The sequence below is a fragment of the Nelumbo nucifera genome, chromosome 7 (genome assembly GCF_055504915.1).
Source record: "Nelumbo nucifera cultivar China Antique chromosome 7, China Antique-T2T, whole genome shotgun sequence".
NCBI lineage: Eukaryota > Viridiplantae > Streptophyta > Magnoliopsida > Proteales > Nelumbonaceae > Nelumbo > Nelumbo nucifera.
Window position 1 is genome coordinate 656,401 of NC_142655.1, and position 23,098 is coordinate 679,498.

General features: G+C 36.8%; 2 protein-coding genes across 4 annotated transcripts; one reads left to right on the forward strand and one right to left on the reverse strand.

The window, feature by feature from the left end:
* Positions 1-7,844: 7,844 nt before the first annotated feature.
* On the forward strand, positions 7,845-22,389 carry LOC104597705 (myb-related protein 2-like). Of its 3 annotated transcripts, XR_016078667.1 has the most exons (8): positions 7,851-8,699; positions 8,786-8,957; positions 9,047-9,123; positions 9,207-9,264; positions 9,411-9,486; positions 9,594-9,663; positions 10,301-15,152; positions 15,184-22,389. XR_016078667.1 is itself a non-coding variant. In XM_010259416.3 (7 exons), exons 2-7 carry the CDS (start codon positions 8,786-8,788, stop codon positions 11,060-11,062), a joined length of 1,212 nt encoding a protein of 403 aa, XP_010257718.1. In that variant the 5' UTR covers positions 7,845-8,699; the 3' UTR covers positions 11,063-22,389. The 3 variants fall into 3 exon arrangements, 2 of the variants coding, with proteins under 2 accessions (XP_010257718.1, XP_010257717.1); XM_010259416.3 differs by having other exon boundaries at positions 7,845-8,699; positions 9,414-9,486; positions 10,301-22,389; XM_010259415.3 differs by having other exon boundaries at positions 10,301-22,389.
* Positions 20,571-22,461, reverse strand: LOC104597704 (uncharacterized protein At5g19025-like). The gene has a single exon (XM_010259414.3). The coding sequence runs from the start codon at positions 21,481-21,483 to the stop codon at positions 20,806-20,808; it is 678 nt and encodes a 225-aa protein (XP_010257716.1). The 5' UTR covers positions 21,484-22,461; the 3' UTR covers positions 20,571-20,805.
* Positions 22,462-23,098: the final 637 nt, after the last annotated feature.

The window sequence follows — 23,098 nt, forward strand, 5'->3', positions numbered from 1 at the left end:
TTCTCCATCACCCACTAGGTACCTGGTTCCCCAATTTGATGGGGTCGGGGATGAAGAATAAAGTTCTCTGCCTTCTCAATTAACTGTGCTGGGTGAAGTAACCTAGTGGGGACAGGGATGGGGATGGGGAGTGAATTGCTTGGCCTGTCCAGACCCTGATTATATATTTAATATATATTTTATATTAAATATATATAATATTATTTATATTATATATCAAAATATATTTAAAATAATATTGTATTTTAAAAATTTTACTTTATTTTAAATAAATCTATTTTCCAAAAAAAAAAAACCTTTAAATTTAGAAATGTTGAGGATTTGGGTCCCCGATAGGGATCCATCTCAATCTGGGATCAAGGATGGAGGGTCACTTTTCTCCTTAATGAGGGTCAAGGCTGAGGACGAGGGTTTCTTTTAAAGTTAGGGTCGGGGATGGGGAGTATGGTCCCCACCCCAATCCTGTCCCATTGCCATTCCTATTTTTTGTAGGGGTGTAAAAAGATTGAAACGAATTTAAATATGGGCATATATTCGATTCAATTATATCATCGGATATCCAATTCCAATTCGATTCGATACAATGGGAGAAGATGAATAAGGAAGAAAATTTGAAAGGAAGAACTTATGTGGAGGAAATGAGGACTTCAGTGACTTTGCATCAAATGGAGTGGAAATGAGATCTCTAACCTCTATTTAACACTAGTAGTGAGACAACAATTATTCCAATTGTCAAAGTTTCCAAACTTAGGTTTAGGGTTTTGGGGCTTTTGTAGTTTCGCCATTCATCGTTGGAAAATCCCCTATGCGACTAGAACAAAATTAAAAGAAAAAAGAATTAGAGAAGAGGGAGATTTATTTCACTATGGTAATAATGAGTATTTGGGTTTTAAGGCAAGTTTGATTCTAAGGTTGGTTCTACATGTTGGTTCAAGTAGGGTAAACCCCTAAATTTAGAACCGATTTTGATGGGGTCAGTTTCAAGAATTTGGAATCAGATGCAACCTAGTAATAAATTGGGTAGAGTCGATTCAAGTCCGGTTCCATTTGATTCCATTTAGAACCTACCCATTTTATCACCCCTAGTTTTTTATAGACCAATTATTTTCAAAACCCAAACATTGGAAGGTCATGTACAACACCTCGATTTGGTTTATGAATCCGAACATGGGATGTCTTTGATATAGAGAATTAAGCAAAAAAACAGCATAGGGTCCATTAGGTTCATGATCAATATCAGAATTAGAATTGGAATGGAAATCCCCTATAATCAAAATCAGAATCACTTATTCCCAATGCCTGTTTGGTTCAAACAGGAACTAGAGTCATATATTTCAATTGTTCATCCAAAAATTGGAATCGGAATCAACTAAAATTTCTTAATTCTGTATTAGTTTATTAATGTTTTAATATTATCATTTTATTGTTTTATTTTATTAATAGTTATTGATGATTTATGATTTTTATTATCATTTAATTATTACTATATTATTATTGTTTACCTTATTAGTATTTTATTATTATCTTGCTATTACTTTAATAATATTTTTCCTAATATTAAGGTTAAGTGTATTAGGGTTTAGGACTTTAGGGTTTTTTTTGTCAAGAGTTCTTTATCTTTTAAGAAACTATACATTGAGAATCTCATTCCTATGGGCCATGGAATGGCCATTCTCCTATGTGGGGGAATTCCATTCCACCAAGAATGGGAATCAGAATCCCATTCTGATCAAATAAATAATTGGAATCGAAATGGGCCTTTTTTATTATGATTCCAAACACCTGTCCGTGAAACCAAATGAACCCTTAGAAGTGAATTGCAATTTGCAAGGGTTTCAGAATGAACTTGTTGGAAGGGACCCAATTTCATATTTGAACATGAAATGAGTAACACCATGACTAGTAACAATCACGATATCCAAAGGAAATGTAGATTCCTAATCCTAGGGTTTCATTTCATGGACTAAGGAGCATGAAACTATCAGTAACCAATTCATTCATGAAGTGATTAAGATTATCAAAATTGGTTATAATAACATTCAATTGAAGCTGAACGAGGAAGGATGAGAGGAAGAGGGGGTATCTTGTTCTTTGATACCAATAAAGATTCTGGGATATGTCTGTGACTCCAAATAAGACACAAGTAACATCAAGAGGCATTACCAGATTGGACATGTTAAGAATCTCAGCGGAGTAACAGTGAATCCCATTGGATGTGGTTGCCTTTTGCTCCAAGGTCTCTTTTCACAGCCACTTGAAGAAGGGGAATACAAGCTTTTTGAGTGAAGGGGATGTATCATGTATGTGTTGAGTTACACAGAAATCATCTTGATGCAGATGGCCAAATGACCAAATCAGTAGCCCCAGGGCTTGAGAAAATCATACGAGCAACTTGGATATACATATCTGAGGACTTTGATGGAGAATATAAGCTTGCATTCATGAATGGACAATGGTTTAAGAATATGTGCATGAAGTGGGTATCCTTGTCACAGAAAAGTTGATGAGAGAATGTCAGATCAAAGTACCCATATTGTGGTACTTTGATGTCTATTCAATTTTAACTGACTGATGAATTCATTTTATGTGTTCATTATATATATATATATATATATATATATATATATATATTATGCTTTTTGCTGCAATAGGAAGGAAAGTGGCTATATATCTTTTGGGCGGGATGCTTACGTTAGGTAATGGGGAACACTTCTTATCAAAGAGTATAAGACCACTACCTTAGAAAAGGGTTCATTCTATCTACTTGAGAGATCACAAATTTGTCATTTACCTTCAAACAAGCTATAAAAGCCTTCCCGACTTCTGAGAAAAACTGAAGTGTTTGTGTAATTACTCTTTTTTTTTTAATAGCAGTCACTATATTCCCAAATGCACGCCTGTAGACTGTAGTGATATGGATAAGGATGTAGGAAGAATTTGTGGGAGATCGAGTGCAAAATAGGTTTATTTGAATTAGTACTAATCTATCTTTCAGTTATTTCTTTGAAGTTTGAACTAGTACTAATTTTATGCTTCTGTCAAAGTACTAAATAAACTTTAAACAAGTCATCCCTAAACATCTACTACAAAACAATGTTTTTGAATTGTCGTTGATCTAGTCGGACTGTTCGGATCGAAAACCGTTTAGGCAATCAGTTCCGTTTTACCCCAAACCCGGCATTTGGTCAAAAACCATTGAATTAATCAACAAACCGTTGACCCGGACAGTTTGACGATTAAACTGTTCGACCCGAAGAATAGTTTGTTGTAAAGTTTTAAAACTGAGAAATCTCAGATCTGAGACTGAGAAATCTTAGATCTGTGCATATCTATCTTTCTCACATGAGAAGGTGAAAGAGATCTGAGATGTGTGAGACAAATCTGCGCAAGATGGTGTGAGAGAGTGAGATCTGAAACTGAGAAATTTCATATCTGCCACCATCACCGCCACTGTTGCCACTGTAATTCGCCATCGCTGCTGCAAGCCTGCAACCTGCAAGTTCTCCTCCTCCTCCTCCTCCTCCTCCTCCTCCTCCTCTTCTTCCTCTTCTTCTTCTTCTTCTTCTTCTTCTTCTTTTAAACTCTTTCAGTTCAGCCGACATTTTTCTCAAATCTCTCTCATTTAAAGTTTCAACCCTTATTTTCTCTTATATAGTATGCATCTTACCCTAATATTCCAATCTAATGGGTAAGATGTTCAAACCGTTTGAACCGTTCGACCCGGGCGGTCGAACTGCTGACCCAGAAACCAGTGGCTAAAACGGTTCCATCAGTTTTTAAAGCCTTGCTACAAAATCCTAAGGGTCCATTGTTTTTTGGATTTTGAGAGGGGGAAAAGTTGGTCAATGGGATTTTGATTCCCATGACCAAGATACCCATGTTCTTTCTCATATTTATGTAAGGCCCACGGAAAATTTATTTTCCTTGAGTTCGTTTACCTAAGTGATACACATATCCCAAACGGGATTTTCTACTCACTTTTCCTATCCACTCTCTACCTGTTGTGAACTTTAACCACACATCTCTATTATGAATTGAGAGATGTGCGGCTGCAATTCACGACGGGTAGAAAATCTAGGTTCCCCATCTCCTAGGTGGGTGAATAACTTTCCCATCTAGGGGGAAAGTTGCCAACAATTGGATGCAACAATATTACCCCTTTCAATAATGGACTTTTATGGTTAAAATGGTCATTATATTATTTTTTCTGGAAAATAAAAGAATATGGACAAATGCACTTACCCACATAAGTAACTTCCCAAAAAGCGAACAAGGCCTAAGTGGCACCAGTCCTGTTATCCTTTATTTTTTGCATGGTTAAGATAAATTCCTGGGTCACATTTATTAAGAGTGCAAATGCAGAACCAAAGCTAATTTATACTCTGGTTTGATTTTGCAAATGTTTGATAAAAAACATGTTTTTTGTACTGAAAATGAAAGTAAACTTGTTTTTTTTAAACAGTTTTTGCATTCAAAATGGAAGTGAAGTATGTTTTTATTTTGAGGAGGCAAACTTTGCACTCAAATTTAATCTATGTAAAATAGGTCGTTTTCGTTTCCAAAATTGGGATTCCATCACAACCAAAAAAGACACCGTAAAAAAATTGAACCAGGTTTGTTAACATGAATTTTAGTTGGTTATAGATAGACATCAGTAATTATAATTAGCTTACACATCTCCCTCACTAAAGTTGTTTTGTCAAAGATGGATCAACATGAAGAAACATGGAAGTATACAAATTGGATAGACAAGCCTAACTATAAACCGAAACTTGATAAAGAATAGGGAGGAAAAGGGAAAAAATAAAGAGAACAATTTGATCCCTCCTATCCTGATTTAGACATCTTGCTATGACTTGTTCAATGAACTAATTCTTGAACCTTTCTTTACCTGCTTGATATTAATTCCTAGCTATACTTATTCCCATTATAGGTCATCATGATCATGCATTCCAGTTCACCTTTTATTGCTTAACTATTGACAATTTAACAATTTGAAAGAAAAGGTAGGGAAACTATAGGATGTAATTAAATTTCAACCTCCAAATAAGGTATTAGTTCAATCAAATAGTACTTTTCAAATCATTGTTTGACCTAAGCACGCAATTAAGATAAATGGACTTGACCAAAAATGTTGGTAGCTTATAGAAACTAGAAAGCATCTAATCTAACCAAATTAGTTAAATGGAGGGGCAAGGGCCCCATTTTCTGTGGTTTTGGCTGGAAAGAATGACAGATTCTTGACTTGAGAATATGACCCAGCAATAGGCTGGAATTTTAAGTTAAAAAAAAAAAGTTTAAACTCTCAAGATTCTCAAATGCCATTCCATGGGAATCTCAACTTTTTTTGTTTTTTTTTCACAAGGAATAATATCCCCATTGCTGTTCTTACTTTATTTCAACCAAATGATGTCACGTCTGGTGAGCAAGCCAGAAACAATGGCCACCTTACACGTTTCTAGCTTGGAATTGACTTGTTTAACCTCCACGCATTCCCATTCGAGAGCTTAAATTATATCCAATGGCATATTAGCTAGCTACAAAGGAAGTACAAGTATACAAGTACATGAAACTACTGATACAGTTGAGGGCATTTTAGCAACACTATTAAAAAAGGTAAAGTACTTAAATTGTGTCCTGGAGGAACATGAAATGAAAGTTATGCCCTTATGTTTATGCTGTGGATTGGCTGTAGCCCCATAGATAAACTAGTGTGGGGGGTTATTGATCCCTTCCTCCCTCCAATCCAAAAAACTAGTGATGCCCAACGGGTTAAGCAAAATGTTGGAAATGATCGCAACATGCCCATCATAACATAGGATAGTAATAGTAACAGATTCATGTGACTTTTGGACTAAGGCCCACCAAAAGGGTCCAGATACATGTGAAATAGATGCACAGCACAAAACTGTTATATTCACTATTCACGGGTGAGCCCCCCCCCCCCCCCCCCCTTTTTTTTTTGTAAGACAGAATCTCAGCTTTGAAGGATAGGACTGAAGGTGGCGTTGGTGTCTTGGTGATGATGATGATGCCATGGGACATAATACATTAGTGGGTTGGTGAGGAGAAAAGCAGCACTTAGAACACTTTGGTGGCCATGCTTCATTTCAGACCCTCATCCCCCATGTATGTATATACAATTTATTCCTGTCCAGTGTCCACCACATGCCAGCAAACTCGCTACCCTTTTAAGTTTTAATGCACCCTCTCCCGCACCAGGCGCCACCAACTCGGCAAAGACAAAGACTGATTCTCCGAAATTAAATAGGCAAAACCCACGAATATCAGAATCAATACATTGTTCCTGCCTAGGAGTAGGAGGTTAGTTGATTTTAAAATAAGGTGTAGATACCATTTTAAGTGTAGAACTAGAAGAATCCCCTTTTTGTATATTTATAATGATTTTTATTTTGATATCACAATAATAATCATGTATCTTTACACTTAATTTCCCAAGTTCCTTGGTGCATTGGTGGGCCACCCTTCACTACAAAGAAAATTCTCACACCTCATGTAGGGGGGGATGGTAAATCCTCGGCCTGGGAAGTGCCAAGTTCCCACTGCCCTAGCCCCCCACTCGTACGTGATCATTCCTTAAGATTTTGATCCCATTTTTACATTTTATCTGATACAAAAACCGTCCAATGAAGGACTAGCACAACACAAGAAGCATTATTAATACAACATGGATGTCGACATTAGCCATTCTTTTAGGGCCATTAGTTCCCCCCAGTACTCGTAAATCGTAATCGACCATGGTGGCGGGGTGTCTGATTTGGTCTCTATTCCCCTAATATATGCATCTATTCCCCATTTTCTACTGATGTTGCAAAATGCCATTCCTTTCAAATATATTGATCGATCGTATGATTCCTGATTAACTTGTAAGATAATGGCCACTAAAAGATGATGAGGTCCCCTTTTTTTAAGAAACCTTCATTCATTCATTATGCGAGGAAACCGGAACAGTACAAGGAAGCATCACCACCACCACCACCCAGAGTGGCCCTCTAAGCCCGCTTAACCGTTCATCATAACTCATATGAAATATCTAATGCATTATGCCATGATAATGCATGCACCAAAGACCCATCAGAGCACATGCATCAACTCATGTCATGTCATGTCATGCCATGTACCTTCTATGGAAGAACATGCTTGTAAAATGGACTTTGGCGAGACAAATCAACATTTGTATGTATTTATCCACCGTCTATAATTATGCGAAATGCCAACTTTATGCATGGACCTTTTCATTCTGCAATGAAATATATGCTCATATTAGACTAAACCAAGCAAATAAATAGTAAATGATGTTTGAGGCATGCTCTCTACATCATAATCACCATCATTCAAGCCTTATCCCAATCATATGGGGTTGGCTACATGAATCCTGATTCTTAACAGCATGCTCTCTACATGCAGTTCAGAAAACAAGGAAGATGGCCGCATAGACAAGTAGAGGAATCCAGAAAGCAAAGTCAAGGAACATGGCAACTGGTCCTTCCGAGGGTCATGACCCATCCTGTTGCCCAACAATGCAAGTATGGAAGCAAGTACAAACTTTTCCTCCTTTTCTTTTCTTTTCTTCTGGGTCCCAAATCCTTCTGATTCGTCAGAGTGGGTCCAGTAGTCTCGTGCCAAGTGGGTAATGGAAAAGACCTGGGGCCCTCCCCCATTTTATACTGTATATGTTGAATAAGTACCAAACTTACCGAAGGAGACAAAAGGGAATTGTATTCCTAATTCCATTCCTTGCTTTCAGACAATCTCCAAGAAAGAGCATCTCTCCACAATTTCTATCTTTATTTCCCCCCGCCCCCTTCTCCCTCTCCCTCTCCTGAATATCTCATTCACTAGTCTCTAGATGCCCAAGTCAAAAGAATCTCCTTGTACATCACCACCCTTTTGATAGGTAACCTGGAACTAATCCCCATTCACTAGTCAAAAATAAAAAAAATTAAAAATAAAAAAGATAAAAGGGTCGATGTTCTTTTATTTCCAGCTGAAACCTTTGATAGGTAACTTGGAACTAATCCCCATTTCTAATCTTATTAATTTATTCTTCAGGACAATTTTAAATGATCTCAAAAGCATTGTTAACAAACAGAAACATGAAGATTTTGAGACTTGGATGTGGGTTGGCCTCCAGATATAACTACCTTAAGAATCCCCTGGAGGAGGCTCAGAAAGCTTTAAAATCATCAGAGATAGTGGATTCCTCTTCCTGGGTCAGAAAATTCCACTCCCAACTGCGAATAAAGTTCCTGCTTTTGCCAGAGGGACCAATGCGAAAGAACAAAAAAGCCTCTGTGGATATATTCTTGTACCCATTGCAAGGCGTGAAGTGTTCCAGAAATTTATAGTGCAGAAAATTTCAAATGGGAAGTATTGTCTGAGAATGGAAAGCGGGGTTCCAGAATAGGGCCCACAGATGCCCAAAGCAAGAAGGACAAGATCTCTTTTCAAGTCGCTGTGAAGATCAGATTGGGTCGAGTGTTCTGCCAGTTCTCTCCAAGATTCTGTACCCCCTCTCTCCTAAATTTTCCTTTAAAATGACAACCTCATGCAGCCCTTGGCATCATAAGAGCTGGTCAAAGACAAAGATAAGCAATACTCACCTATTCTGGCAGATAATAGCATAACTAAGTTCTGGTCTCCCAGGAGTAGATCAAAACAAGCAAAAGAATAAAGAGGTATGATTTCATCTCATCACAATTAAGACTAATTTATTTCTTTCCCATCTCAAGACTCAAATAACTGAATATTGTCTCAATAACAGATGTACCATCATCACCAAGGGAAGACCAGCTTCCCTTCTTCGAGGATGTCCATTAATGTCCGTGGAGATACAGGACTGGTTCTATCAACTGATGCTAAGCCTAGACTGAAGTGGACACCAGAACTACATGAGCGCTTTGTTGAAGCAGTCAATCAGCTTGGAGGAGTAGACAGTGAGTATATACAGCTGAATCAAATTCAAGAACATTGGAGACAATATCATGCAAATGATACAGCTAATGCAAGACTTTCTATGTTACAGAGGCTACTCCAAAAACAGTTATGAAGCTCATGGGAATTTCAGGGCTTACCTTGTACCACTTAAAAAGCCATCTTCAGGTACATTACTAAAGCCTGCAAAGACCTCATGTGGAATTCTGTGTCATTGGATCCACAAGCTAAAGTGCTTTTTTTTCTTGCAGAAATACAGGCTTAGCAAGAATCTCCATGGACAAGCTAATACAGGGATCAACAAGAATGGTAAGAGGGCAATCTTATAAACACCTCATTGTTTTTACAAGTAACAGACATAATATTGGGGGGAGGGGGGGGGGAAGATAATTTTTCTAAGGAATAAAAGCAATAGAAAGAATGCACGTTACTTACAAGATTCAACTGCACAACAGCAGTTGCAGGAGATAGGATATCTGAAGCAAGTGGAGCATTTATAAGCAATACAAGCCTTTGTTCCCAGACAAACAAGTGAGAACAAAACCACTTCTTTATTTGTTTTATTCTTTCTATTAGATTATTATTTCTTTTCCCCATAGCTGAAGAGAATATGAACTGAAGAGGATTTCAAATATCAGAAGCTTGCAGATAAGTGAAGCAATACAGATGCAAATAGAAGTGCAGAGAAGGCTGCATGAACAGCTTGAGGTATGTATATTCAAATATTTAAGATCTTTAACATTTATGAAAATGCTTGGACTTGTTCAATTTGTTGAACAAAAAACATGGTAATTTGACAAAAAGGTCAGCTTATTTTGCAATCCTTTCAGATGGTTCTTAATAACTCTTTGACAAAACCTAGTTAAAAATCCATTCCTTATCAACCCATAAGAAAGGAAATGCTAAAATGATCCTTTTTACATAATGAAACCATAACCAAGATCATGGGCATCATGCACATAAAGAACTATATGTCATTGCATATGAGATCAAGGGTTTCTATGTTTAGGTATGTGCATTTTCTAGGAGAAAAAAAAATAAAAAAAAAACTACTGTACTTGTTAAATTGATCCTTATCATATTGAGCCTTCGGTTTCATGAGTTGAAATTCTATTAAACAAGAAAATGCCACAGTCTCATTGTCATAGGTCGAAAATGCCAATCACTTCATAAAATTTTGACACAGTTCTTGTTTAGTTTCTGAAGGCTTAGAAATGAACTTATATTTTTTCCATTTGCACAAACTGCTTTTACAATCAAACTTTAGGTTGTTACTTTGAATTTCTAAAGTTTCAGTGTATATTCAAGCCAAACTCTTAACAAGTTGTTTTTCTGGACTGAACAGGTTCAGCGACACCTACAGCTCCGGATAGAGGCCCAGGGAAAATATCTACAGTCAGTGCTGGAGAAAGCCCAGGAAACACTTGGAAGACAGAACCTGGGCTCTGCAGGACTTGAAGCTGCAAAAGTGCAGCTCTCTGAACTAGTCTCCAAAGTATCCACTGAATGCTTGAACTCTACCTTGTCTGAGTTGAAAGAACTACAAGATCTGCACCCTCAGAAAACACAAACAACCCAGCCCACAGATTGTTCAATGGACAGTTGTTTGACCTCATGTGAAGGATCTCAGAAGGACCAAGAGATACACAATATCGGGGTAGGTTTAAGATCTTATTATAGTAATACATCTCTGGGCCAAAAGGAGATTGTGGATGATTCCAGGCTTGAGCAGCCAGAACACGCATGGGGAGAAGACCAAAATGAGAATAAGATGTTTTGTTCTTCCAAGGGAAGAGACACTGAAAGAATAATGTTCCCGATGAAAAGAAACTCTAGTGATTTAACAATGAGCATTAAGGTACATGGAGAAAAATGGAATGCCAGCAGCTTCTTTACTGAGGCAACAACCAAAGAAGGAGATGAAGATGACAGCTTCCATTACCAAACCGGTGCTAGAAGACCTGTCACTAATGTGGAGAATGAAAAGATGTCAAAAGGATTCAGACTGCCCCATCTAACACCAAAACTAGATCTAAATTCCCAAGAAGAAAATGATTCTACTTCTACTTGCAAACAATTTGACTTGAATGGATTCAGCTGGACCTAAGAGATTGTATTATAGGTTGGATATAGTTGTTTAACAGAAGTCCATGCTTGATGGACACGTCAATTTTCTTTCCATATCAATTGAGATAGCTCAAAATGTAGAACAACAACCAAATTAGCCTGACAAGGCAGCACATCAGGATCAATGGCATCAGAGCAGGATGAAGTCCAAAAATTACAAGCAGATGGAGCAAAGGCAGGAGCAAACTACCAAAATTACATGTAGAAGTTAATAACAAATATTGGTCCAGAAAAATGTACTACTACTGTTCAAAACTCATTAAGAGCTTAATATTTATAGTATCATGCTGCATAACCTTTTACATTGCAATATCATGCTTATAACCTGAGAAGAGAATCTCTAGGTGAATAAACTCTAATGATTTTCCATAATTGCAAACTGTGAGCATAAATGCAAGTTAAACAAGGAATATATGCTTAGAAAGTGTTTTAAGAAGTTGGGGATTAACATATTATTAGGTCCATACCATCTAAGCACACTTCACCCAACCATGGTTGTAGAGATGTAGAGAGATCATAACATCCAACCATGGTTCACCCAAAAGTTCCAATCAACATGGAACCTAGAGCATTTGATTTTGACTTCAAAACTAGGTTGTCTTCTCCAAACAAATGTTTAATATTGAGAATAACACCAAACACAACAACTCTAAAAGAAAATAAATGTTTAATATTGAGAATTTAATTAAATAAATTAGAAAAAATGAGAGAAAAAGGAGGAAAGTGTGGAATAACTTCATTCACTGATCAAGTTGTGGAAATCCAAATAAACAGAATATCTGCAACTTTAGAGAGTTGAAAAAAGACAATCACCCTGACTGGCTGGTAAGCACTAGGGTGTGGGCAGGCTCAGGTTGGGGAATTGTTAAAATTTCAATGGACCTGGCCAAAAAGCCCAGGCCTAATGCAGTGTAAACTCTTCAAATTAGGTACCCAATTCACATCTAGCAAGCACCAAGTTCTTCCCTTCGCTAAAAGTAAAAGATGCATTTCACAGAACTAACAAAATAGAATAATCTAAGTGAATATTTTAGACATCATTGTCAACCTTGTTCCCTCAACCAATCAATCATTTCATAGATATTGACACAAATTTGGATTGATCTGAATCAATAAGCTCCCTAACACAGTTTCCAATTTCAAGCTCATAAGAACAATATTGCTGCCAGATTTTCTAGGAGCCACTAGTATTGTTTTCACTTGATACTACCAAGATTAAAAGTTGCACAGCACAAGTCCAAAATAACAGAACCATGGTGGTGGTATAGGTTGGTGAATAGCTACTTGTCATACTTGGACTCCCCCCCCTGCCCCCTCAAAAAAAAATAAATAAAAATATTACACGGGCACAAGCAAAGACAGCTAAAGTTGTTGATTTGACAGATTTGGTTAATCCGGTTGATTAGGTTCCCTCTTCACACTGTTTTACGGGGGTGTTTTTAACATATTCTAGGTGCTAGGAGGTTTTCTTGTAAGTATTAAATTTGTGAATATATTTGGGTGGAATGGGTACCACCACTTCATCTATGCGATTTTCCTCTCCATTACGTTTCTCTTCTCCTCTCTTCTTCACTAGATGATTCTATGACTGATAGCTGATTACGCACACAACAGTAATTCTTTCCCATAACAAATGAAACTACACACACACACAGAGCAGGTAAACAAGGCAATTATTCACATCATCTTCAAAGATATTTTATTTGTTTTTTGGTAATAAGTAAACGAAACTTTTATTAAATGAAAAGAGAAATAAGAGTACAAAGGAGTCAATAAGAGATTACCCAGAAAAAAAAGGAAAATACATCAAGAGAAGAATGCATCAACTTTAACCCCCTGACTCCAGGTCTAAAACTGACCAAATACGAGAACCAAAAGAATCTATACAAACAACAGAAAAATCTAGAAGAGCCACAACCCAATCTAAAATTCTTTTCCCGATGATTGAGACCAGACGGTCATGACATATGTATTGGTCTTCAAAAATCCTTATGTTTCTCTCTTTCCATAACTCCCAACATATTGTAAATGGTAAACAGATCCAAGCTATCTTCAGCTTCCTACTTCCGTTTAGGGATGCAAACGGATCGGATCAGATTTGAATCAGGGTACATTCGAATCCAATCTGACACTGTTCATGACGGATCCAATCCGATCCGAAGATCTGATCGGATCTGATAGGAATCAATCTGAATTCGAATCCTATCGGATCTTCGGATCTGATTTGATCCAACTTGTTTTCTTTAAAAATTAATAAATTATTAAAAGAAAAAATAAAATATACCAATTTAAATAAAGAAAAAACAAAAAATACAAGTATTTTTTAATTATTTTCATCATATATATACATATTTTTATAAAAAATAAATAATATAACAAATTTATAAAAATATAATATAAATAATATATTTATAAATAAATAAATAACATATATATATGTATTATATATATTTTATTTATAAATATATAACACATCAGATCGGATAGGTGATCCAAATTCGACCAAATAGGATCAGATCGGATCATGATCCAATCCATTTGCACCCCTACTTCCGTTTAGGATTGGCCAAAGTGCAAAAGTCTCTTTTGGATACCTTGGGTCGCACATCTCCATCTTGAATAGGGAAAAGAAGTAACCCCAAATAATCTTCACGTAACAGCAGCGAAAGCATAAATGAAGAACATCTTCATCCTCCACTAGACAAGGGTAACATCTACCTGGCCAACTGGATACGCCTGCTTTTGACGTGATTTTGGGTAAGACTGCTATCCAGAGCCTCCAACCATGCAAAAGACTCAACTCTCGGACATTGCCCCAAACACCTTTAATGTCTTCCTTTCAACCTGATTTCTAGCTAATGCTTTGTAAAGTGATTTTACAGAAAACACCCCCTTGCTACTCTCCTTCTACCACCTCACATCAGCCCTCTCAAAATGCAACTCTGCTGCTTGCAATCCTAAATGGAAGCAAGACAAATGCCAAGTATGTGCTGAAATTTTTAAAATTCTGACAGGTAAATTGTTGGAGATATATAAATTCCAAGGTTTAAAACATGGTTTATAGTTAGTATCACAAACTTTGATATATCCTAGATTTAGGGCTGCAACTCCGGCAGGCCCAACCCAAGCCTGACAAAACCCAACCTGAGCTTTGTATGAAGGGCTCGAGCTTTGGGGCTTTCGGATGGGCCTGGACGAGAAAACTTGGGCCTAACCTAAACTCAGATTGGGCTTGGGGGTTGAGGCCTCAAGTATCCAAGCCCAACCCAAGCCCGCCCAACATTGTATGACATATACATCTACATGGATGTGTATATTGTGTATACACCATCATATACACTTATGCACAAACATTTAGAAATACATTTCATGTACTCTATATATATTAAAACATTTTTTTCTAATTATAAACGTATATATGTAGAAAATATGCATATATTCATTTACTAATGACATTTGTGCACGTTTTCAATCCATCCTACAGAGCCAATAAAAGAAGATGGTATAAAACATATTGAAAAAATACCATCAAACCTGACCAACCCACCCAGGCCTGACTGACCCACTTAAGTTGAAGCCCTGCCAAGTTGTGTTGGGTTAAACTTGGGTTGGGTCTAGGTTGGTAAACTCAGGCTTGACCTTGGATTGGGCCAGGCCCGAGCCCAATGTTTTGAGTCTTAAGGTTGGGCTTGGGTTAACCATCAACCCAACCCAACCCAACCCACCCAAATTGCACCTACCCAGATTAAAGGAATACCTAGAGCTATAAAGAAGTCTTGGGAGGTTAGAATGAAATTAAAATCATATGCATTATTTGGTTCCAATTCTCCTAATTACTGTAGATTCTACACTTGCCTTGAAGGGATAGTTTTTCTCAATTCACTTAGCATGCAAGAGGTACAGGGATCGATACACTTCATCTTCAGCTTTCTTTATGGTTTTATCCAAAAAAAGGGATACTTATTAAAAGGTTGCTGTTTCATATCCTATACAGAGAATCATATTTATGGAGTATACCACGCAGGGTAATTTCACTAAGCTGCCTAGGGTATATTTTAACTGTCCTAGGAGTTTTTTTTTTTGATAAATATGTCCTAGGAGTTTTTTTTTTTTGATAAATATGTCCTAGGAGTATTTTAAATGGCTCAAACATGAGGCCTCAAGGTATATTTCTTACGAGACATCAAAAAACTTTATCTCAATTACCTAGGATTGAGATTACATATCCTATTTCATCATTATACTCTATCAAGAGCCATATCATCCTTTACATTAAGACTCCTCGGATCTTCACTCCTACTGGCATTTTTCAACCTCCTCCTAATTTCATTTAAAACCCTCAACTTGTATCAGATAACTCCTAATTAGTGCAGTAGACAGTCTTCCATGGGCATGACTGAACCATCTTAATCTACTTCTCACTTTATCATCTACTGAGGGGCCATTACTTAACTGTTTTCAATTATATACATTCTAATCTTGTCATTCATCCCTCTCAATAGCCTAGTGTCTTCCACACTCATTTTATGGCTAACTATTTATAGATATACATATCAGCACAAATTTTATCAATCCACCCATAGTACTCAAAGCAACCAAGTATTAGTCATTAGTTCAGATAGGAGATCAGATATCAGAGGACCATATTATGCATTCACCTACCAGAAATAAAAATCATTCACTTATTTTACTTACTATCCACCAATATAATTTATCAAAACTAGAAGTTTACAACTTAAGTTTTGGTTGGGCTACTGGAGAAGAAAAGGGCCAAAGAAAGAAAATGGGTTCTCTCATTTCAATAAAAAAGGCTCCCGCATTTTATCATAGAAGATAAAAGTAGGACCTGCTCTCTTAAAAGACAAAACTCGACCTGTTTTAGAATAGAATGTTACACAATGACAAGCGCACATCATGCCTGCATGCCTAGTTGAGCTGAAGCTTGTACTGAAGGCTACCACCTAATTATTAGTGTAAGTGTATTTAAGCTATTTTTCTAGAAATCTCACCAGCCACCCTCCAAAGGACCTTGGCCTAGGCTGTACCTTGATGATCATGCATGTATCCGTCTATTCCAACCAGGTCTACTTTATGGGATAAAAAAATGCCAACAGTATTCACCTATAACAGCTATGGATACCTAAATGGTCCAAACATGAATGCCTGTTGTCTTCTTATTGTTGTTAAATAAATACCTTATCTTTTCAAGCAATGTCAGTATATGCCCTAGTGAAAATGTGTATTCAGGATTCTATATCTCTTTTCTTTTAGTTGAACTATCAGTCAATACTTACCAAAAATATCAGCAATGGATAAGCTCTGAACTTTCAAAATTTTGAACTTGCTAAAGATATGAGAAACACATGCGATTAGTACGCAATATGATGACAGGACAAGCTGTTCAGGCTTCAATATACAACTGAGAAATTAAAAGACCGATAACCTGCTATTGAAAGCAATGTTTTTCATGATGTCCCAGGTAGAACCAGAACTAACTTCTATGAAAGCCCATAGACCATGATACTACATTGCACCAAGAGAACACCAAAATATCATAAAACTAATACTATCCATATCACAATAGCCTCAATTTGCTAAAACACAAGGGAGCAGCAAATCATCATGTGGAAAGTTCACGAAAATACTTCCCAATTTTGGTAAAAAATATAGTCCAAGTTAGACACCCTTCACTTCCACAGATTTCACTTCTACCCCCCCCCCCCCCCAAACTCACCTTTATGGGGGCAATGTCACTTCAAGTCTTCTAACTGTCTACTCCTGAAAATGGTCTTAAATGTCAGTGAAAATTCCACAAAATTCCAATTTCAGTTATGGAAAAAGAAGTTAAAATCCCAAAAGATTTAGGTGAAATTGTTTCAGGGGAACCTTTCCTGGAATTTAATGATTTTGTTCAAAATTTTGGGTTTTTATATAATATAAAACCTATAAAAATAGGTAATATAGATACAGAAAATAATCAAAATATCAATAAAATAAAATTTCAAAAAAAAACAAATTTTCATTTCATACTTTGTTTACAAAATTTAAAAACTTTGTTCATGAATAAGTGAATGCTCTAAATAAAATGTATTAATTAAATTCCAAAGAATCATAAATGGCAGCAGGGGAGAGAGGTATTCTGGTTAGATTTTCTGGAACATCAGCAAGTGTCTGTTCAAGGATTAGTAACCTTTATATTTCTTATTTTACCCATCAACAAAACCCAAATTCAAATGCTGATATGAATGAAAGGGTTGTCCCAGCTAATTGTTCTTCCTTTACTTATATATACATGTCCCTTTAGGAGTTTGATGGGCAGGCAGATTCAAGGGTTTTCTCTGAGTTGTAGTTAATGCAATAACCTTAATATTGTTCTCAACAATTAAACAGCATCTCCACCACAGAAAAGTTATGTCACTACCAAGTATTAATACTTTTCTACAATAAGCCAACCAACAATCCCCATAGCAAATTTTCTGAGATATATGGTTTCAAACTCCACAGGTCTATGTTATGGGCCCGGGAATAGGATCTCATCACGGGTCGGTCCACGGGGAAAACCCTCTGTTTTCCCTTGTTCCTCCCTGCTCTTGATGGACCTATCTAAGCGCCCTAATGGTGATTTGTTCAAGAGATCACCTAACTCTCCTTTACTCTCTTTCTTGACTGAATATTCGATATCCTCATTCAATAATGGTGTCTCCTTAAATAGGAGATTACAAGAGTCCTAATCTTAGGGAGTCTCCTTGCTGAATAGGGAGACTTCCAATTCTATCTTGCTAAGGATAAGATAAGCTAATCATAATCTGATAATAAGATAAACTAATCATAATCTGATAACAAGATAAACTAATCCTAATCTGATAACAAGATAAACTAATCCTAATCTGATAATAAGATAAACTAATCCTAATCTGATAACTTACTAACAAGATAAGATAAGAGCAATAGAATAAGATAAGAACAAGCAAGATGATCTAATCTAATCTGGCGGTGGGTCAGGTTCCTGTTGCTGCCGACGGCGATGGTACGTCTTTCCGAGGAATGCGTCCATAACAGTCTAAATGATTTCTCATCCCCTTTTTTGAAAATAGACTTTTTTGGAGGGTCCCTTAATGGTTGTGTAAAATGTACAAAAACTCTTTGTACAGAGGACCATGCTTGTATACTTTTGATTTTATACTTAATACAATATACTTTACCTTTCAAAAAGAGGAGTAAAACTCCATAGGTCTAAAGGATCAGTAAACCATGTTTTTACAGTTCAAGTTTAGCCCAGATATCAGAAGAAAACAACCTACAGCTCTTCTATCCAAACGAGGCTTCTGTTCTCATTACATTCATGCCAGACTTTGTTGATGAATCATTTGACCAATCTTAATGCACACCTTTCCCAGAAGACCTCCTTAAAAAATACTTACTCGCCATATAACAAATAAGCATATGATAGGAAACCTTTGCACCAGAATAAGACAAACACTTAAGACAGATTCCAGGAAGCTTGACGTTTTACTCTTGATTCATTTGAGAAGATATCAATTTTTTCCATAGACATCAAAAGTGTGGTACAAACATTTCGAGTAGATCTCTTTCTTCTTCTCTTTTAATTCTTTTTTCCTTTAACAAACAATGAAATAAGATGAAACTCTTAATGTTTGATGTTCTACTTTTGAATTATTTAGTGGCACTCCAGACATAGAACTAGAAAATGTAAGACTCTAAAGTCTATCTACCAAAAATCCCTGCAAAGAAGCAGATAGATAAATATCAAATGATATACCTACGGTACAACGAGTTTCCTTGCCACAGGTTGCTTGCTCCTGTTCCTTTGATATTGCCACGAGATGAATAAACATTACCAGAGTTCAACAAAGCTGCTCAGACTGTAGACCAATTTGCAAGGATGTACTCATAGACAAGATTGGTAGGTTTAAAAGAGGGAGGAAAAAGAAAATGTATGGTACTAAGGGAAACAAATTGGAAAAAAAAAACAAAGTATAGATCAGTTTTTCATTCTTAAAATTGAGTCATCATTATCCATCAGCACTACTTAGGGGTGCAAGTCGGGCTGAGATAGATAACCCGAGATGTTGAACTCCAAATCTATGGATCCGTTTCTGGTTAGCTTAGTTTTTTCACTTCTTTTTGTTTCCAAGGAAAAACATTCTCACTTCTTAAACTTCTTTAAATTTAGGACTGACTGATTGAATAGAATCTATGGATCCGTTACAGAACACCCCCTTAGTTCGATGGGTTAAAAGTTTCATTATTTTCATGTGTTTATCCATCAAATCATGACAAATAACTTGGAGATTTTTTTCCCTTTAAGAGTTTTCATGATCGTATTCACGGTGAAATGAATCATTCCTGCTTCCTAGTAGAGCTATCAATTGACTCCAAAAGTTTGGACCTATTGTCATTATTGTTGATTTTTTAATGCATGTTTTAAAAAAGCTTTTATTTGTTCTAATGATTTGTGGGACTTGTTACCCCTCATCTTGTCTAACTCCTTATATTCTTATAAAAAAAGCATGTCTTAACATTGCAATTGGCCTATTTAAAATGGTAAATGCAGAAAATAACATTATAAGACTTGGACAAGACTCAAAACCATAATGTTCGATGAGTCACAGGTCATGAGATGTGACTAGTAAAGTATTTATAATGGATGGTAAGATGGCCTCACTTTTGATACAATTGACTAGGGAATATATACAAGGATAATATATGGTGCTTTAGGAGCACCATACTTACGTTATACTAAAACATCTTTGCCTTTAAACTTAAAGCCATTGATACATATGCATACATACATGCATATTTATATGATATTTATATATGAAAAGGTGAAGACAAGTTACCTGGGATGGGTTGCCCATGGCTTTGACCTCAACCCAACCCAAAGCTAATTCAGGTTTGGACTAACCCAGCCCAAGTTGCCCCCATAGCACTACTAATAATTTTAATTTTGAACAGGAAAATAAGGGAAAGAGTAATCAAATGCAAATTTGAACAAACAAATTAAGGGTTAGCAGCAAAAAAAAGGCAACATAAAATGGATAGATACATGGTGCAGCTATGGAATTAGACAAACCAACTAAAAAATGTTTCTAGAGATATAATCAAGGAAGCCATTGTCAAATTTTCACGGTTGGATCGAAAAAACCAAGACTGATCATTGATTTCTTTATTAAAAGAAAGAATTACGAAATAACACTTACCTGAAAATAAAAACATGTATTGCAATAAACAAAGCCTGACGAAGCAGTTGCACAATAAGAGGGAATTCACGAAAAGAAAGATGGGAAAAAATATAAACAAATTCCATACACAATATAGACCAACCAGGAAAAAAACACTTGCCTCCAAAATGCAACTCATTTAGAACATGAAAAACAAAATCAAACCCAACCAAGAAAGGAAATACAATTGTTTGTTCTAACACTAGTATACTACAACTAAAGGCAAAAAGAATAGTCATTGGATAATAGCCATAATAAGTCTGAATTTGTGATATTTTGGGTCATTGAATATCATGAAAAACAAGTACAAAAAAAAGGAGATACAAGATTTCCCCATCACATGTGACCATCACTAGACCCTACTAGATGTCACTTATTTTAGAAGTGAGGAACATGCAGTCATGATAAACTGATACTTCTAGTTCTTAGTTTATTAATATAAAAGAACACGCAAAAAAAGTCATAATGGACACATCTTTATCTACTTCTTAATTCTACGGAGTTTCTTGGGCCCCCAAACCTCCATCCTACCGGCAGGGCATCCACAAGGTGCTCTAAAGATAAGAACCGTGCGGCCATTCAATGGTGCCATCCTTTTCAGTTCTGCTTCCAGTTCCTTGTGATCCTGCCCTAATTCCAGAGGCCTGATACCATATGTGTCCTTTGGTACGGGAGGCAAGTACTTCACGCACTCTTCTGATTCAAGCTGGATATCAAACTCTACTGCCTTACGAAGTCCCTTGCAGTAAGGATTCCCACACTTCCTAGATTTGTGATGGATGATCTCCCACGCAGCAATCACCGTAACGAACGTTACAACCAATCCAACCACATAAGCAATAGGTGCATCATACATAACATTGCCAATGAGGATATAAACTGCGGGAAGAAGCTCAGAGGCTCCACGGAAAAGGAATTTGAAGTATGGAATAATCAGAAACCCCAGCGCTCCAAGCACCAGAAGAAACAAAATGATGTCAATAGCAGCAAATGGCGAGTGGTCGCAAAGAGGATGGGACAAGAGGTTTAAGGAACTGTTGTGCTTCTTGCTACGAGAATGATTGTGATTGCTCTGATCCGACATGCCTAAGGAATTTGCCATGTTCCGGTGCTGCTCAAAAGCCTTGCAAAACTCGATCAAGCTACGGCAATCAACCATTGGAAATTTCAGGAAATTATAGGACAGTGAGGAAGGGGAAGATGAAAACAAAAGGCTTCCAGATTCTCTAGCTTAAAAATCCCGTGGGCCGTGACAGTCAACTCCTTGATCTAACAAAATGCAGCAGTAACAATCTGAGAATGTATTATTCAAATTCCTTGATCACTCAGAGCTTCAGTGCCGGTCGTGAATATTGAATAATTGTCCAGGTATATGAAGCAAAACAGCAGAGAACTTGAATGAAAATGTGAATCCAAAACCGCAGAGAACTTGTATGCAAAAGACGAAAAATTAGGAATACACGACATATAAATCCCGATTTGTCTGTCCAAATTTTGTCAGTTCGGATCCTTTCCTAGTTGAGATGAAGTAAAAGCAATCCAAAAAAAAGGTTGGTCGTCGGATTGAACAAATGACTATCTCTGACAATACGAATATCCACCGATTCAAAGACGAAAAAAAAAGGCTTCAGATAAACTCAACCGAATGACCATCACCGACAGATCTCCCTATCACATAGCTCCAGATCGATGACGAGAATCTCAAAAAAAAAAAAAAAACACTGTGGTAAAGAAGATGTCAAAGAACACCTGATGCAAATGAACTCAAAACTTCCGCCTCTTCGAAAATTTCAGCAACCAATCCAATCGGGCTCGATGCGTGAAGCCAAATTCACAGATCTTAACACTTACAAATTCTCGATTTCCTATATCCCGAAGGAAAGACCTATCTAGATTACAGACCTTCAAACTTTCAAAGTCTTAATTTCCACGATCCCGACTGAAACTCTGAAAGGCCTATCCAGATTTGATGCCATTAATATCATGTGCGTGTGTGTGTGAGAGAGAGAGAGAGAGAGAGACAGTTCTCTTCTTGCAGAAAATAAATTCACTTCAGAATGACGATAACGATTTAAAAGAAATGCGTTGATTTATTTGAGCAGCAGAATTTTTTCCTAGTGCACCCGCCCATCCACCCACACGATTCACGCCAATATGAGATAGACTGGAAGTGGTCCGGATCTGCTACAATTTTTTCTTACAATTCCACTCAGTCTGTAACAGGTGTCCACTTATACACGTGTAGTAGGACATCTATAACGGACTGAATGAAAGTGTATGAAAAACCCGGAGAAAAAAGTGCAGGAGATCCGTTTTCTGCTCCAATAAATCCACGAATCCCAGTCCCAGATCCAATGGAAAGTGTAGAAAAACACGAAAGCACCCATCTTACGCAACGAGAAAACAAACGAATCCGGAATTCCCATCCTACAGTTGCCCTTTTGTTTTGTTTCGGTGAAATCGTCCTTCCTTGATTTATAAAGGACACGTGTGTTCCACTGAAGGTCAACCGAATCCACTCAAGGCAAAAAGTTAGCCCGATCAACAGGAGTATCTTCGCTCATTCCGCGTGCCTCCGAGCACTTTATTTCTTGACACGTAAGCCGTTTTCACGTTGGAACGAAAAAAATAAAAGAGAAATTTTCTAAAACTCATTATGAGTTTTCAACACTTCTCTTAAATTTATCACAATTTTTCAAAATGTCTAAAAGTCATCATAATTGTTTGACGTTAAATAGATTAATGGGCGTTAATATATTACTATTTTAATTTTT